At 43.9% G+C, this 15,702-nt stretch overlaps 1 protein-coding gene across 2 annotated transcripts in view; it reads right to left on the reverse strand.

Annotated features, from left to right (window-relative positions):
- PKP3 (plakophilin 3) overlaps window positions 1-15,702 on the reverse strand; it is a 67,864-nt gene that overhangs the window by 14,827 nt on the left and 37,335 nt on the right. For both annotated transcript variants that reach the window (XM_082191384.1, XM_082191383.1), the window contains 4 exons: window positions 6,184-6,272; window positions 4,980-5,713; window positions 2,098-2,221; window positions 1,580-1,784 (listed from right to left, as the gene is read on the reverse strand). In XM_082191384.1, the coding sequence (XP_082047510.1) occupies window positions 1,580-1,784; window positions 2,098-2,221; window positions 4,980-5,713; window positions 6,184-6,272 (1,152 nt within the window). The remainder of the gene's footprint in view (window positions 1-1,579; window positions 1,785-2,097; window positions 2,222-4,979; window positions 5,714-6,183; window positions 6,273-15,702) is intronic.

The following is a 15,702-nucleotide window of genomic DNA, read 5'->3' on the forward strand; positions in this document are numbered from 1 at the left end:
AGCTACAGGCAGGCAAGAATGCAGTTGTCTTGTCTCCTCCCCACCCCCAATCCATATATACCAGCAGCAAAAGGCTAATCTCATGCACAGAACGAGGTATGCCCTGGGCTGTGATATCTGGGGATTACTCTTTCCATCCTCTGATTGTATTCAGCTAAAGCCACTTTCACAGACTCCACCATGCTTGTAATAAGCGTTAAAGCTCATTGCATCATAGCTCCTAGACCTAACTTTCCCATTAGCCTGGTATTAGATTAGACAATCAGAGCCTGTTGGGCAGGATTAGGAAGGCCCTTTTGTAAGAGAAGCAAATGTAATCTCTCCTGTTGGCTGGACCTCTATATTCAGTGCCCTTGCTCTCTCCCAGCGCAAAAGACAGTTGCAGACAGGCTGGAGTTAGGTCCCAACCCACACCCTGGCCCTCCCTACCACCTATATTTATCACCTTCCTTTGCACACCATGACATACAGAGCAACTAGAGTGCTTAATCTGAGGATTTGGAACTCCCTCCCCCAGCCCACGAAGCGCTCTGGATTCTGCCAGGTTTTATGTTTTCCTCTATGAGGATTTGCTGGTGCTTATCCCAGTTCTCTTTGTGAATGGGCACGGGTGCCAATATGAGCTCAGAGAGTATTTCAATAAACTGGGAGTTGCTAGTGTCCTGCTGATTTCTTCTGTTCACAGATTAGTGTGCCTTCAAGCTTTTTGTGAATTGAGAAATGAGACACCTGGAAAATTTGAGCTGAGTTGCAGGGGGTGGGGGTGGGGGGAGGAGAGTGGCTAGTTCTGAAGGGGACCTGGGACAAAAGGGAGGGGAGCAGCATAGAGAAAAAAGCTCTGGATGCGAATGTATCGTGTGCAGTGCAAAAGATGATGCAGGTGCAGGCAAGGTGATTCATGGGCCAAATGCAATTAAGGTGCATGGAAAAAGACCAAAGTTGTTCTTCATATACAAATTCAAATACATGCAGGTGTGGGCTAATCTAGTCTTATTTGAAGGCGGGGTGGGGTGTGGATTTATTAACAGCAAAATACTGCTCAAATGTAGGCAAGCCCTTACTTTGCATGCAGAAGGTCCCAGGTTCAATTCCTGGCACCTCCAGGAGAGCTGGAAATTTTGTATTGTATTGTATTGTATTGTATTGTCTCAGGGCAGTTCACAGTATTTCCATGTTCTTGCAGTTTTTGGCCCTGGTTCATAGTCAGTTGCATGTGTTAGTAATGCCGACCTTTTTGGACACAGGAGTTAAGAGCCCGGTTCTATAGTCCACTTGCTTGGGGATGCCACCAAAAATAGTTTCCCCAAGACATGTTGTCTCCCTCCTGCTGGAATATCTGACCACTACCACAAGGATCAGGGCCATCATGTTTCTGCTCTCCTAACAGTGGTAGCCAAACCCATGGAGTACAGGCAGGCAGAATCCAAGCTGCAGCAAGCACTCCTAGGAGTGACGGTAGGGCAGGGGCTACTCATGGGGAGACTGTTTGGGGCAGCAGCTCTGTGGCAAATATAATGCGCAGCTCTAAGCACTGGAGAGCTTGCCTCATCATAACTTGCCCGATGCAAACTTCTCTCACCTGTGACATTCTTGCGCAACTCATCATCTTGCTCGCATAAAGTGCGCATCAGCTCATAGATCCCGTTTTCTTCCACCAGGGCCAGCTTGTTTTCAGCATTGTCATAGATGAGGTTGCGCATGGCTCCAGTGGCATGGCGCTGCACCTCATGGTTGGAGTTGTTGAAGAGCTTCACTAGTTTGGGCACGGCTTGGAGGCTGCGAGCCTGTTGAGGCAGAGAGACAGGGGCAGAAAGAGTAGTACACTTGTCAGAGACAAACAAGAAAGCAGGTCTCTGCGTGGAACTTTTCAGTATGCCATGCCACCTAAGGCTGCCTGCTCTGTTCTCATTCCAGATAACTTACTCATCCCCACAGGCAGGAGCCCAATGCATCAGAATGAGTGCTGTTGCAGGCTTTTCAATGAGATGTATCAGTGACTAAACCTGCAGTCCACATTGGTCCCCCTGGGAAACAAGCTCAGGCCCTTGGCATGGCACGTTCCCAGTATCACCTTGGGATATGCCTCTGCTGCCTCACCTGTTTCTTGGCATCATTGTCGCTATAGCATTTGTGCTGGATGTAGGCAGCTCCAAGCACCTGTAGGTTGGGGTCACTGGCCATCAGGTATTTCACCGCAGAAGGGAGATCAATGTCATCAAACCTGAAAACCAAGGCCTAGTTAGAGGGGATAGTGTGCATTTTCCCATCTTCACCTCATTCACATAGAGCTCTAATAAATGTCCCCTGAATACTGTGCTATATATATATATATATATATATATATATATATATATATATATATATGCAGGTTTTGGTGTCTTCGGGTGTCTTCCCGTGTAAGAGTCGGGGTGTCTGTGCGACGTTTCGACGAGGTCTCACTCGTCATCTTCAGGCTGGTGCTTTCGGCTTCTTGTTACTGGAACAGAGCAGAATCTGGTGTTTGAGTTCCTATAAATACTGTTGAGGGGTGTGGTGTATAGCCTCCAACGTTCTGGGCAGAGAGGAAGTTCCTAGATTAGTGTGCCTTTTCTTCTTTTGTTCCTTAATTACTTGAGGGATATCTTGAGTGATTTCATGAGTGATATTCTGAATACCACTGGGTGGGTCATTAAGTGTAGATTAGTTGCTAAAGCTTTCGTGTCTTGACCTCTTGAGCTTGTGAAGAGTTTTTCTGAGAAGATGGCTGTGCTGCATTTAGTTGTGCTCTGGCTTGGCTTCGTGTATAGGGGCGAGCTGTAATTTTGTGCCTTGTGCCAGCCAGATCTGTGTAGGGATTGCAGGGGGGTGCAGCATCCGGAGGTGCCACTATAGTTTGGCTACTGGATGGAGTCTGTAGTATGTCTGTGGAGAGGGTCTGGGTTTGGGTCTCCACAGACATACTACAGACTCCATCCAGTAGCCAAACTATAGTGGCACCTCCGGATGCTGCACCCCCCTGCAATCCCTACACAGATCTGGCTGGCACAAGGCACAAAATTACAGCTCGCCCCTATACACGAAGCCAAGCCAGAGCACAACTAAATGCAGCACAGCCATCTTCTCAGAAAAACTCTTCACAAGCTCAAGAGGTCAAGACACGAAAGCTTTAGCAACTAATCTACACTTAATGACCCACCCAGTGGTATTCAGAATATCACTCATGAAATCACTCAAGATATCCCTCAAGTAATTAAGGAACAAAAGAAGAAAAGGCACACTAATCTAGGAACTTCCTCTCTGCCCAGAACGTTGGAGGCTATACACCACACCCCTCAACAGTATTTATAGGAACTCAAACACCAGATTCTGCTCTGTTCCAGTAACAAGAAGCCGAAAGCACCAGCCTGAAGATGACGAGTGAGACCTCGTCGAAACGTCGCACAGACACCCCGACTCTTACACGGGAAGACACCCGAAGACACCAAAACCTGCATTCCTGTACCCGTGAAAATCTACGAAAGCATATATATATATATATATATATATATCTATATCTATATCTATATCTATATCTATATCTATATCTATATCTATATATATCTCCAAATGTATATTAAGCAAATCTTAATATCTTTATTTTATCATGTTTGCAGATTGGAGGTATACAAAGGGTTTTTCTTTTCTTTTCTTTTTTGCAAAACCAAAAGTATTTTGTAAAAAAGAGGGAGGGATAGAGGGGTTTGGAATTGAGAATTAGATGGCAAAGGAGAAGACTGCAAACAGGCATGAAGGACAGGAGGGTCCAGCACAGCAGAAAAGCACACTGAGTAACAACTGCAACCTTTGGTCAGGCTTACTCTGTTTTCTGAACCCTTACTATTTGGTTCTCGCAGTTCTGTGCCTTTCTTCCTAACTGCAATGGCTAGAAGCATGCTTTGTTCTTCAAAATTATGAGACTGGAGAGTCTCAGAATGAAAGACACAGAATGGATTCCAGGTTCTGTGCTTCCACAATGGATATGCTGAAAACAGAAAGCTAAGTATAGTTCCACCCCACACCCACCAAGGGAATTACAGAATGGGTTTCTGGGTTTTTTCCCCCTGTTGTTATTCTGTCTCTCACAGCTACAAAAAACCTACCATTAAAATTATGGACTGGTCAGAGGGCAAACAGGCAAACTTAGCAGGGGATCAAATACTTCCCCCCCCCTCACTGTAAGTCAACACCCTACTAGCCATAAACAAGTGGATTGACAGAGGCTGTCACATCGCCTTGGCAAGGGGTAGGCAACCTAAGGACGGATGCGTCTCAATCGCCTTCTCAATCTGGCCCGTGGACAGTCCGGAAATCAGCATGTTTTTACATGAGTAGAATGTGTGCTTTTATTTAAAATGCATCTTTGGGTTATTTGTGGGACCTGCCTGGTGTTTTTACATGAGTAGAATGTGTGCTTTTATTTAAAACGCATCTTTGGGTTATTTGTGGGGCCTGCCTGGTGTTTTTACATGAGTAGAATGTGTGCTTTTATTTAAAATGCATCTCTGGGTTATTTGTGGGGCATAGGAATTTGTTCAATTTTTTTTTTCAAAATATAGTCTGGCCCACCACATGGTCTGAGGGACGGTGGACTGGCCCACGACTGAAAAAGGTTGCTGACCCCTGGCCTTGGCTTTGGCTTCAGGATGTTACATTCAAAGCACCCTAACATGAAGTTTCGGAATTATGGGGGAAAGAAGAGTAGAAGTCCTATCATCTTCTTTGAAGCACCATCAGTTGTACTTTGCTGCTAGAGTAAAGGCATACTTCCAGAGAGGGACAACATTCATATGACTCACTGAGCAGCATTAAACAAGTGATGATCAAGTACTTCAATTAAAAAAAATATCACCAAGGGAGGAAGAACACTATGCTCTGTGTCCCTGATTTTTCCTCTTTTTTTAAACCACCTCCGCTGGGAACAGAGTGCCCCACACCCTGCAAGTAAACCGCAGGACACTCACCCTCCAGAGAAGGACTGCTGAGACATCAGTGTGTTTTGACCGTCGTACATGTCAATGGCACGCAGGTCTTGCAAATGGTGGTTGGAGTCAGCCAAGCTGCGCACAGAGGGCGCACGGGAACTGCGTTCCATCATTCCTGCATAGGAGTTCCCGGCCTGAGAAGCCTGGACTGTGCCATAGGTGCCAGTGCTAAGGCGGGAGCGGTTGTTGCTCTGGAAGCGCTGCAAGGTGCGCATGGCCGGCGCACGGATGACAGGCCTGTTCTGCGGTGCCTCCACACCATCCATCCAGTCGATGGGCCCCTTCATGCCTGCGTTGGAGCCGGCGCTCATCTGCCTTTCAAAGGTGTAGGATCTGCTGAAGCCGCCACCTGCCCGGTTTTTGTAGAGCGCTGCCTGGGCCAGTGGATCCAGCTGCTCAGACACAATGCTGTAGTGGTCATCCACACCCCCAGGACTGCCTGGCCCATCCGCCAGGCGCAGGGAGCGCAGGGACATGGTGTCATAGTTCTGATGCCCCCGGTAGTTCCGCTCGTGAAAAGACCTGGGGCGGGGGGCAGTACTGGCAGACTGAGACAGCGTGTAATTTGGACTATAAGCCAGGCCCTTTGGCCCAACGCCATTGCTGATGGAGGCCATTCTCTTGTTGGGTCTGAGGTCCACTGCTGAGCGAGAGGACCAGCTAGTAGTTTTCATGGTGCTGTAACCTTTCTTTCCAGCTGGTGGTTGGTACAGCTATAATGGGAGGAAAGAAGGGAGTGCAATGTTTATTTTCAAAAGGAGATAGACTCTTCTATCAAATGAAATAATGCAGAGTATTTGGTTTGTCCTGCAAATGCCACACCCCAGCTGCAAGGTCAAGTGGGGAACTTTCCATACCACCCATTTATTTGCCCTTGATGGGCACCATCCTCAGTGAACTGGCAGGCCACATTCTGCTCTCAGTTAACAGCCATGCTGCTCTGCACAGAATCTTAAAAGCTGGCAGAGCTGGCTCTGACACCGTCACTGGGATATTTTACTGAAACAATCGCTGCAAGATTGCATAGTACCATGGGGACCAGTTTTACAAAAGCAGGGAGGGCAAAAGTGGGAATTAGATTCCTTTAACGCTGGTGGTAATCATCACGACAGTCATCATCACCCACAATCGCAGTTCATTAGCAATCAATAGGTAGCAGAAAGAGCTGGGTTTTTGAACTTACAGAGCTTTTGGGGGCTGTGCCATTTGTCTGGGATCTGGAGCTGTAGTGCTGCTGCAGAGTGCTGCATTGGCCATTGGTGGAGTTTCCGCCTGCAGGACAAGAATACATTGAGCTCACTTAGCAAGGACAGTATTGCTTTGTTTGGCAAACAGTCCAACAGTTGGGGCAGCAGGACAGCAACTGGCTGGAGTTGACTAAACTTGGAAGGAGAAATACAATATGTATGAAAATATCAGACTTTACCCTTCAAATTCTAGAGGTCTGGATTATGGGTCCATGGCAGACCTCAGTTTCTATGTTAATCAAAACAAGTGTCTTGGCTTAAATTACTCCCATGTTATGTTTCCCAGTTAATCCTGGAAACTAGTTTATACTGTTACGGTTGGTTGTTCTAGCCTAATATTGTCCCCTCAGACTGGAAACAGTTCTCCAAGGTCCCAGGCACAGGTCCTTCTCAGCCCTGAAATGAGAGATCCTGTTAACGGGAGATGCCACAGGCTGACCCTGGGTGTCATGATTCCAGAGTGACCAGGACACAAAAATAGAGACTATAGCATCACCGGCCTAGGAGCTACATCAGGTTCCTGACTCTGTCTCCAATGCTGGTTCAGGGAACCACTGAAGCCCATCTCATACAACATGAGATGTAGCCACAAATGGAATCTTCCCCAGGGCCCATGGAACTGAGTGCCTCTCATACTAGCTTGCCAGTCTAATGGCAAAGAGAGTGTGTGCTAGGTAGGAAGCTATAGAGTGCAGGAGAAGTCCCAGTCCTCAGGCCAGGGGGTGGGCCTTCAAGGGACTCTAGCAGGAGGAGCCTACGAGAGGTGACTGGAGGCAGAGGCTCAAATTTTCAATTCCAGCTCTGGTTTGAGCAAGTTGCTCAGCTAAGAGCTCTTCTTGCTACATGGGCTCCTCCATGGGACCAGAAGAGGACAGTAGTGGACACTGCACATAGAAGTTGTAGTTCCTGGAAATAAAGGCAGAGGTACATCAAGAAGAATCCACCTAATCCAGCATTCTTTTTCTAGCTGAAAACTTGTAAGCAAGACATAGCATGATGTCTATGCCATTTGTCCACCAGAAACCACTATCCTCCATCTATATTTGGGAGATTCAATGTCACTGTCATGACTTCCTGCAATATATATCTTAGACCATGCAGCCTGTGTGATGAAAGACCATGGTGGCTGTCTATGACACAGTTCCATACCTTATGGCAGCCCAGGGAATTCAGAGAAGTGGAGGCCACCAGACCATTGACCTTATGAATCCTCCACCACACGGGGACTGGCCTTACTCAGGATTTTATTTACCTTCAGAACCCTGTACTAACTTCTTAAGCAATGTCACCTCTTTAGTCCTAGGTATTCTGGTTGGGAAACAGTTGATTATGTGTGTGGATTACCTTATCTTTTTTCTCACCTACCCAGGCCTTTGCCAAGTGACATTATATACACCAAATTGTTCTTTCCTGGGTGCTTTTGGGATTGCATCCTTGGTTTATCTAACCAATGTTCTTTAAGGACCTTGCTCTCACTATGATCTATATTTCATTCCTATTGATAACTCATTTCTGGGGACACTACAGTTACTCAGAAGTGTGGAATATGTTTTCTGCAGTTACACAGAGGAACTTTTGGCCAACCTAACTTTGTGTATCTCAGGGATGAACCCTGTCATTAGAAACAGATCCTAGGAATGAACCCTGGCAGAAATTAAATCCTAGTACTAACTTGAGCATTGATAAATGCTGAGTAGCACAGGGCTATTTACTGCTTGATAGATTCCTGGATATGAAAGCTTCTGTTAATTCAGTCTAAAATTACACTGGCCTCCATTTCACTCCACTGCATGAAACTGTTGACTCAGTTGGTTATCTATTATCACCCTTAAATGCTTGTTGGCATCATGACTGCATAGCCAATTATCCAATAACTTGTCAAGGGTCTCTGACCTGAACCTAATTTTAAAGCTATCCCTCATTGCCCTTGCAATGTCCCTCTTGTCCACCATATGTTCCTAGTCATTTGGATTTGCCTGCAGCCAAACCTTATATAGCTCAGAGAGGCCATCCATTGTAGCGCCTGCCAAAACCATAGCAAAAAGCTCGCAAACACATTGAGGTGTCCCACACTTTCTAGAGCGTAAATTACTGTTACAAAAATGTCCTTTATTTCAGAACCTCCTTGTTTTCCACAAGACAACTGTCTAGCTTCCACTCTTTGAGCTTGTCAGTTCTTCCAAAGATACCTTCATCCTCTACAAAGGCTCAAAGCTTTTCACAAAGAACACAAGGGCATAATAAGTACCTTGCTGGTTCAAATCAAAGGTCTACCTAGCCAGTCCATCATTCTGCCTCAGAATGTGGGCAGCCAGGTGTCTCTGACAAACTCACTAGACAAAAAAATGGCAACAATCATACCCTTTAGTTCGTTTCCAAACAGCTGGTATTCACTTAAACTAGGGATGCAGCCTCAAAACATGGGAATGTTTGCAATCATGGGTAACATCTATCAAAAGTAAGCTAAGCTTGAACTCATCACCATACTCGTGGTAATTCACACCATTAGTTAATGAACCACTCTATGAATAAGTACTTTTTCTTCATCCTAGACCAAATATTTCCTTGAGCAACTTTGTGTTCTGTTCTTATGGGAGAAGGTGGACAATTTCTTTCTCGCCATTCTCTTCACATCATTCATGATTGTATAAACTTTAGCTTGTGCCCTCTGAGTTGTCTATTTTCTAAGCCAAGTAAAGTATTATTTCATTTTTATAGGAATTTTGACTTCCCCAATTATCTCTCTCATGTCAGGTTGTTTTGTCTTTGCTTGACCCTCATTTAGAGGCTTCCATCTTCCATTTTAAATCCATAAGACTGAGATATGAGTTATCCTCCATCTTACTGCATTTGGCTCTTCCCTTTCCTGTCATCCATTTATTTGTGGTGGTTTTCTGATGCTCTTTTAATCAGATTGTAATAGCATGGTGGTTCACATTCCACCTACGCATGAATTCCTGGATAATATCCCAGAACACACTGTACTGGGATCTGGCACAGTGCCTTCTGGGTAATGACACCTCCGTTCACTTTTTGGGAAGAAAGTGGAAATGGCTACATATTTTGGAAATATGATCTATTCATCCATTATGATTAAAAATCATTAGCGTGGTGATTATTAAAGGTGCCCTTGTTCAGAGGTGCATGCCTCCTAGGGCTACTGCAAGGTAGAAGGGGGAAATGAAAATGGCAGGGAATCGTACTAGCTTTGCACTTGTCAGAGGCCCAGATGGGACATAACACTAAGCCAAACCATGACTTAGAGCAGGTATCCCCAACCTTCGGCCCTCCAGATGTTTTGGACTACAATTCCCACCATCCCTGACCACTGGTCCTGTTAGCTAGGGATCATGGGAGTTGTAGGCCAAAGCATCTGGAGGTTGGGGATGCCTGAATAACCAAACGTGCAGGTTCCCAGAGAGAAGACTGGCCGCTTTGCTTTTTCTCTGGTCCTGCTGCTGCCATGCTGTGAGCTGAGCATGGCAAACCATAGAACAAACCTTGGCTACAGCTCACAGTTTGTCTAGAGCAAGATAAACCATGAGCCCAGGTTTGGACACAACACTAAGCCAAATCACGGCACGGTGCTGTATGTTCTTCTCCCAGCTGTGTCACACACAATCCTTGATCACAGGTCATATTGCGGGTGAGAGAAAAGGAAAGACCAGGACATTAGCACTGCTATCAGCACTGAACAAGTTTGCATCAGCAATGTTAGTAGAGGAAACCTCCAAAGCAAAGGCACTTGCTTCCTGTGCCCTTCGCAAAAGGGACCCTATTGTCATAGTTTACAACTCAAGTGCCAAAGAACAGTGTGGGAAATGGCTTTGGAGCTGTCCTCTCACTTTCTTATCTGCAAAATGCTTGGTTTTTCTTCTTGCTTGGCTGCACTGGTTCTCCTTTCTGACAAACAGAAATGCAAGACGGGGCTAGATAATAAACTTCAGCTCCTTCTGTTCCCTCTCCATTAACTTTCTCCACTCCTTCTTTCCCAGGCATCCTTTCATTTTGTATAAATATTAAAACACTTTTTAAATGGTTGCTTAACAAAGGCCCTTTTTAGAAAGCTGTAACCTGGCACAGTTCCTGGATAGCTGAAGGGAGTTGACCAGCTATCAGCACAGCCATAATGCTACTGAGGGATTGTATTTCAGAAGCTGCAGAGTCATCCGGAGAGACCCGAGCCAAAATCCAGCAAGTAGAATGTTTTTGGTGGGCTCAGATTTTGTTCTGAGCCAATGTTTAATGTTTTTTCTCAGAACCATCTGACTGCTTTTGCGGCTGTGAGGGAGGAGATACGTACAGCAGTATCCCATATCCATTTTAGAAGAATCTGTAGAAGATAACAACTCAGAAGAAGTGTAAAACATGGTTTACCACTAAACTTGAATGAACAAAATCTCATTTTGACTGATGTTCAAGCCAGACCAAGAAACAAGTCTTAACCCCTATGGGCAAGTTTACACTAGCAGTTTTTTGGATGATACCATATGAGATGCACCCCTAAGACTGGAAATATTGTGCATTCCCCAGAGACAGAACACCATTGGTGTGCCTGGGGTTTTGTGTGTGTGTGTGTGTGTGTGTGTGCGCATGTGCTTTAAAGCTGGGGAACAGTTTTTGCTCCTAAGACATGCTGTACTCTTAAGCGCTTGGCACAGAACACGCTAACTAGCTAGCTACACTATTGCAACATCAAGTTATAATGACATAGCAAATATGCTAGTGCACAAGCTTAGAGAAGTAGTATTATTTAATGCTTAAAAACAGCACCATGGACTGGTTTAAAAGATCTATGGTAGTTCAAAACATCAAAAGAAAATCTATACAAATTGTCACTATGCACAGCTCAGAAGAGGGAGGAAAAAGTTGCTACTACCAAGCAAGAAACACCATTTATGTGAAGCCTGTCACTTAACTCAGGGGTCACAAACACAATGCCCATGAGAACCAATATGCCCACCAGTTCCTTCTATGACACCCTCAAAAGGTATCAGTAAATATCTCCTCAAAAACCCATAATGTATGAGGGACTATTTGCTCTTACTGCTCACTTCCTGATTGCACCAGCTTGGTCTGTCCTATATTCTCCCATAGGAGCCATTTTATGTTCTGCCACACCCCCATGGCAGCCATTTTGTGACTGGCACCCACAACCTTAAACCCTTTGTTCTTTTTAAAGAATACCATTTTCATACATTAATCCCTTATTACGCTTTCCTTTCTCTCTGTGTGTTCTCCAACTCTCTCTCTCTCTCTCTCTCTCTCTCTCTCTCTCTCACACACACACACACACAGTTTATGTTTAGTGTATATGAGATCATTATATGGACAATTTCCTCAATCAAGGAACAGCTGCTAGAATGGGACTCCTAAAACCAGTGGGAGAAACAAAAGGGGTGTCTAGAATTCAGGTCCATTAAAATGGTGTGGATAATGTTTTAAGGCCTGGTGTCAAATCATATAGCATACAAAACACCACAAAGAATCACCATTTATTTACACTACAAAGGGGAAATGGAGATGGAAAGGATAAAGAAACACTGCATAATTAAGGAAACTACCACGCCTATCTTGTGTAATGCACCAATGTTTAAAGGTGTAGATTTTGTAAAAGCTTGATGAAGCTGCAGTGAGAGAAAAATACAGTGGTACCTCAGGTTAAGTACTTAATTCGTACCGGAGGTCTGTACTTAACCTGAAACTGTTCTTAACCTGAAGCACCACTTTAGCTAATGGGGCCTGCTGCTGCTGCCACGCCGCCGGAGCACGATTTCTGTTCTCATCCTGAGGCAAAGTTCTTAATACGAGGTAATATTTCTGGGTTAGCGGAGTCTGTAACCTGAAGTGTATGTAACCTGAAGTGTATGTAACCTGAGGTACCACTGTATGCACCTGCAACACTAGAGGACCTTCTCCTGAAAGAGACAGGAACCAAAGTATTTTCCAAATAGGATACTTTAGTATCTAGCAAATACCTTTGACAAACTAGACTGCTACACTGACTAGATTTATCACACCCTTTGGGAGATTTTGTTTTCAGCACTTACCATTTGGAATTGCAAGTGCTTCCTAGATTTTTTAAACAAAGATGACAGAAGTCCTGAGAGAGATAAAAGGAGTAATTGTCTTCCTGAATGACATTCTAATGCAGAGTACATCAGTGGAAGAAAGACCATGACAAAACACTGGTCACTGTCAGGAATAAGATCCATTAATCTGGACTAAATATAAACAAGGAGAAATGCATTTTTCATCAAGGTGAAGTTGAATTACTTGGACAACTAATCACACAACATGGGACAAAGCCATGCCTAGAGATGGTAAATGCCATCAAAGAACTGAAAGCACTGAAGGCTGCAGAACTGAGACAATTTCTGGGAATGCTGAACTATCTTTCTATGATGATATTTGTACAATACTTCAAAAGATAAACAACCACTACACCGATTATTGAAATCCACTACTTCCTGGTTTTGTGGATCAATTCTGTGGGCTATCTTTAAAAATATAAATGAGATGTTCGCCAATCTTAGTTTTAGGATGCCACAAGCCTACAATGGGTAGCAGTGATGCAAGAAACTGCAGATTTAGAAGGCGTGCTATTACAATTGCATGGTTCAGAATGGATGCCAGTCACATTCTGCTCTAGAACTCTAACCAGAGCAGAAAAAAAATATTATGAAAAAATTGAGAATTTTTTTTGCTAGTGTTTGGTCATGCAAAAACTTTTACAGATACCTATGTGATCTGTCTTATTTCAGATTCGCAGACCATAATCCCTTGGTGACCTTGATTAAAGAAAAAAATATGTAGCAGAATATATTACAAGAAAACAATTGATCATAGCAGACACCTTGTCACAAAGTCCCACAAGAGCCTGATTATATTCTGCTGAGAGTGAACATGGAATACTTAACAAAAACTGATGATATCTTCTTCCTATCACTGAGAAGGTGCAATCACCAAAAGCAAACTCTCGGGCTTGCATAGTAGAACTAACAGCAATGTTACTGTCACGACTACTACTTACTCTGAGTTATTTGGAAGCTGTCAAGGTAAATGACCGAAGACCTGAACTATCAAGTAGTTTAACAGCACTGATGTACTGGTTGTTTATTTAAATAAGGAAGGGATGTTGTGTGGATAGTGTCATTCTCTGGTTTGGTCAATAGATGGCATTGTACTTAGTTAAATCTAAATGGCTTCAAGAGTTTCCTTTGTTGGTTCTTTCTTGTTGGAGACAATGATGTTCTTATCTAGCTGCCTGACTGGGATGCCCTCTAAGCCTTCCATGACATGTGATAACAAATCTATTTAGAGTAATGCTTATACAAATCAAAACTAATTATTATGTGCAAAGACGAAACCAAACCAAAGGAGTTGCTATGGGAGTGAAAAAAGGGTTGTGCAAACTAACCTTGCATGTCTCCATGTTATACTAATTAATTCATTACTTAGAAACGTATGAGGTCAGCACTTAAAGAATGTGTGAACCTTCCTAAGTGTTGCACCACAATAAAGACACCCTCAGTTTTTCCTCCTCTGAAAGAAATTGTCCTCTTACCGTAAAATGTAAGTAAAGTGGGGGAATCTCTCTTCATACCAGAAGATTAGGAAACTAGGTCTGTTTCTGCAGAGGCTTTCAACTTATTAAGCTAAACAAGATAAGCTTTATAGAGGAAATGCAGCGCTCAGAGTGAAAATTCCTCCCATTTTACTGAACAGCTGCATGTGTAGTTATCAAACATGACCCTAAGTTAAAAGAATAATCATTTAGGAGCTGTTTGCCAAATAAATCCAATGACAGATGAGGCTGATTTCCCAGCAGTGGAGGAGACACAAACCAGGCTCAAAACCGCAAATAAAATCTGAGCATTTCTCATTAATGCAGGCACACCTCATTTATTGTGCTTTGCTTTATTGTGCTTCACAGATATTGCTCCTTACAAGGATGCAGGTGCAGCTGCAGGCAGCCCAGCCACATCCAAGGGAAGGAAGCGCTCTGCTACCACCCTTCTTCTGGCTACAGGAGGGGAGCTGGCTAGTGCTGGACTTGGGCTTTCCCCCTCCTGCCCCTGATGACGGGGGCGGGGGGGGGGCTGGCTTAGTAGCCTACAGCATAGAGAAAACATAACTTTTATATGCACTAGGAAACAAAAACAAAAAATGTGTGACTTGCTTTAATGCAATATTTGCTTTATTGTGCTGGCCTAGAACCAAATCCATAATATCTCCGAGGTACACCTGTATCTCCATCCTTCTCTGTGGCATTCTTTGTTTTGCAGCTACTTTTTAGCTCAAGGGGCTGGCTTAGAGCAGGATGGGAAACCTGTGGCCCTCCAGATATTGTTTGACTGTGTAGCAAGACACCCCACTGTATACTTTATATGTGGAGGACCAGATTTTATTTCTCACTTATTCACTTTCTAACCACCAAATATTAGCATTAGTAAACTGTATAGTTCTGATAACTATATTCCAGAAGCTATGGTATGATAGATGTGGTACAAAACCATCTAGACACTCTTTTATAATTAAATATATTTATTTATTATAAATATAGAGGTATAATAAGGCGAGTTTTATACTTCAGTTTGTTACTATTGCTTTAAGACATACTTATATTTGCTCTAATAAGGTTCCTGTATCTTTAAATGACAATTATAAAGGCTTACATAAGGCTGACTGGTAAAACTTAGTTCCTAACCCTATTTAACTTAATACCGCTTAGTCTGTCTTCCCAGTCAATCTCACTACCAAGTCCTTTGAGACAGGCTTGCAGGCAGTTCTCACTCTGGACAGCTCCAGAAGCTCCTTGCTGAATGCCCCTCATTCCTTAATGCCCTTATACGGCCTCATATATGCATACGACTTTCCTCCTGCACTGTTTTCCTGAAATTATCTCCCCAAGCAAGACGGAAAGTGCCTATATTTTTCCCCATGCAGGGCAAATGCAGCTGTGTGAAAGATTTTGATCAGGAAAACAGTGTAAGGAGAGACGTATAAAAATACACATCTCATGTACTGCTCCAAAGAAATAGGCAGCCTTCCCCACCCACACCCCTTGTTCAGCTTATTCAGTGATCCAGCTCTTTGGGGGAAGACTATCTTTCCAGCTTGGATAGCCTCTAGCCTGTCTTCCACCTGCTTCAACTCCTTCCTCTCCCTCTCCCTCTCCATCTTTGCCCCCTGTTCTTCACCCCTCATCATTTGTCAGCTTCAACAGTCGTAGAATAGACCTATTTATGTCCCAGCCAGCCTATTCTTCAATGAATCAGATTTGATTCATTAAATCCCTCCCTCCTCATCAGCCCACTTTCCCCATCCAATAAGTGACCAATAAATTCTGCCCAATATGCCAGTCAGAAATGTAGTTTTCCAGTTGCAGGAAAATGGGATGGCTTATTCCTCACTAATGACCATATCTTTCTTGTTTTACTTGAATATTTTTA

Source organism: Podarcis vaucheri (genome assembly GCF_965113315.1).
Source record: "Podarcis vaucheri genome assembly, chromosome: 1".
Classification (NCBI taxonomy): domain Eukaryota; kingdom Metazoa; phylum Chordata; class Lepidosauria; order Squamata; family Lacertidae; genus Podarcis; species Podarcis vaucheri.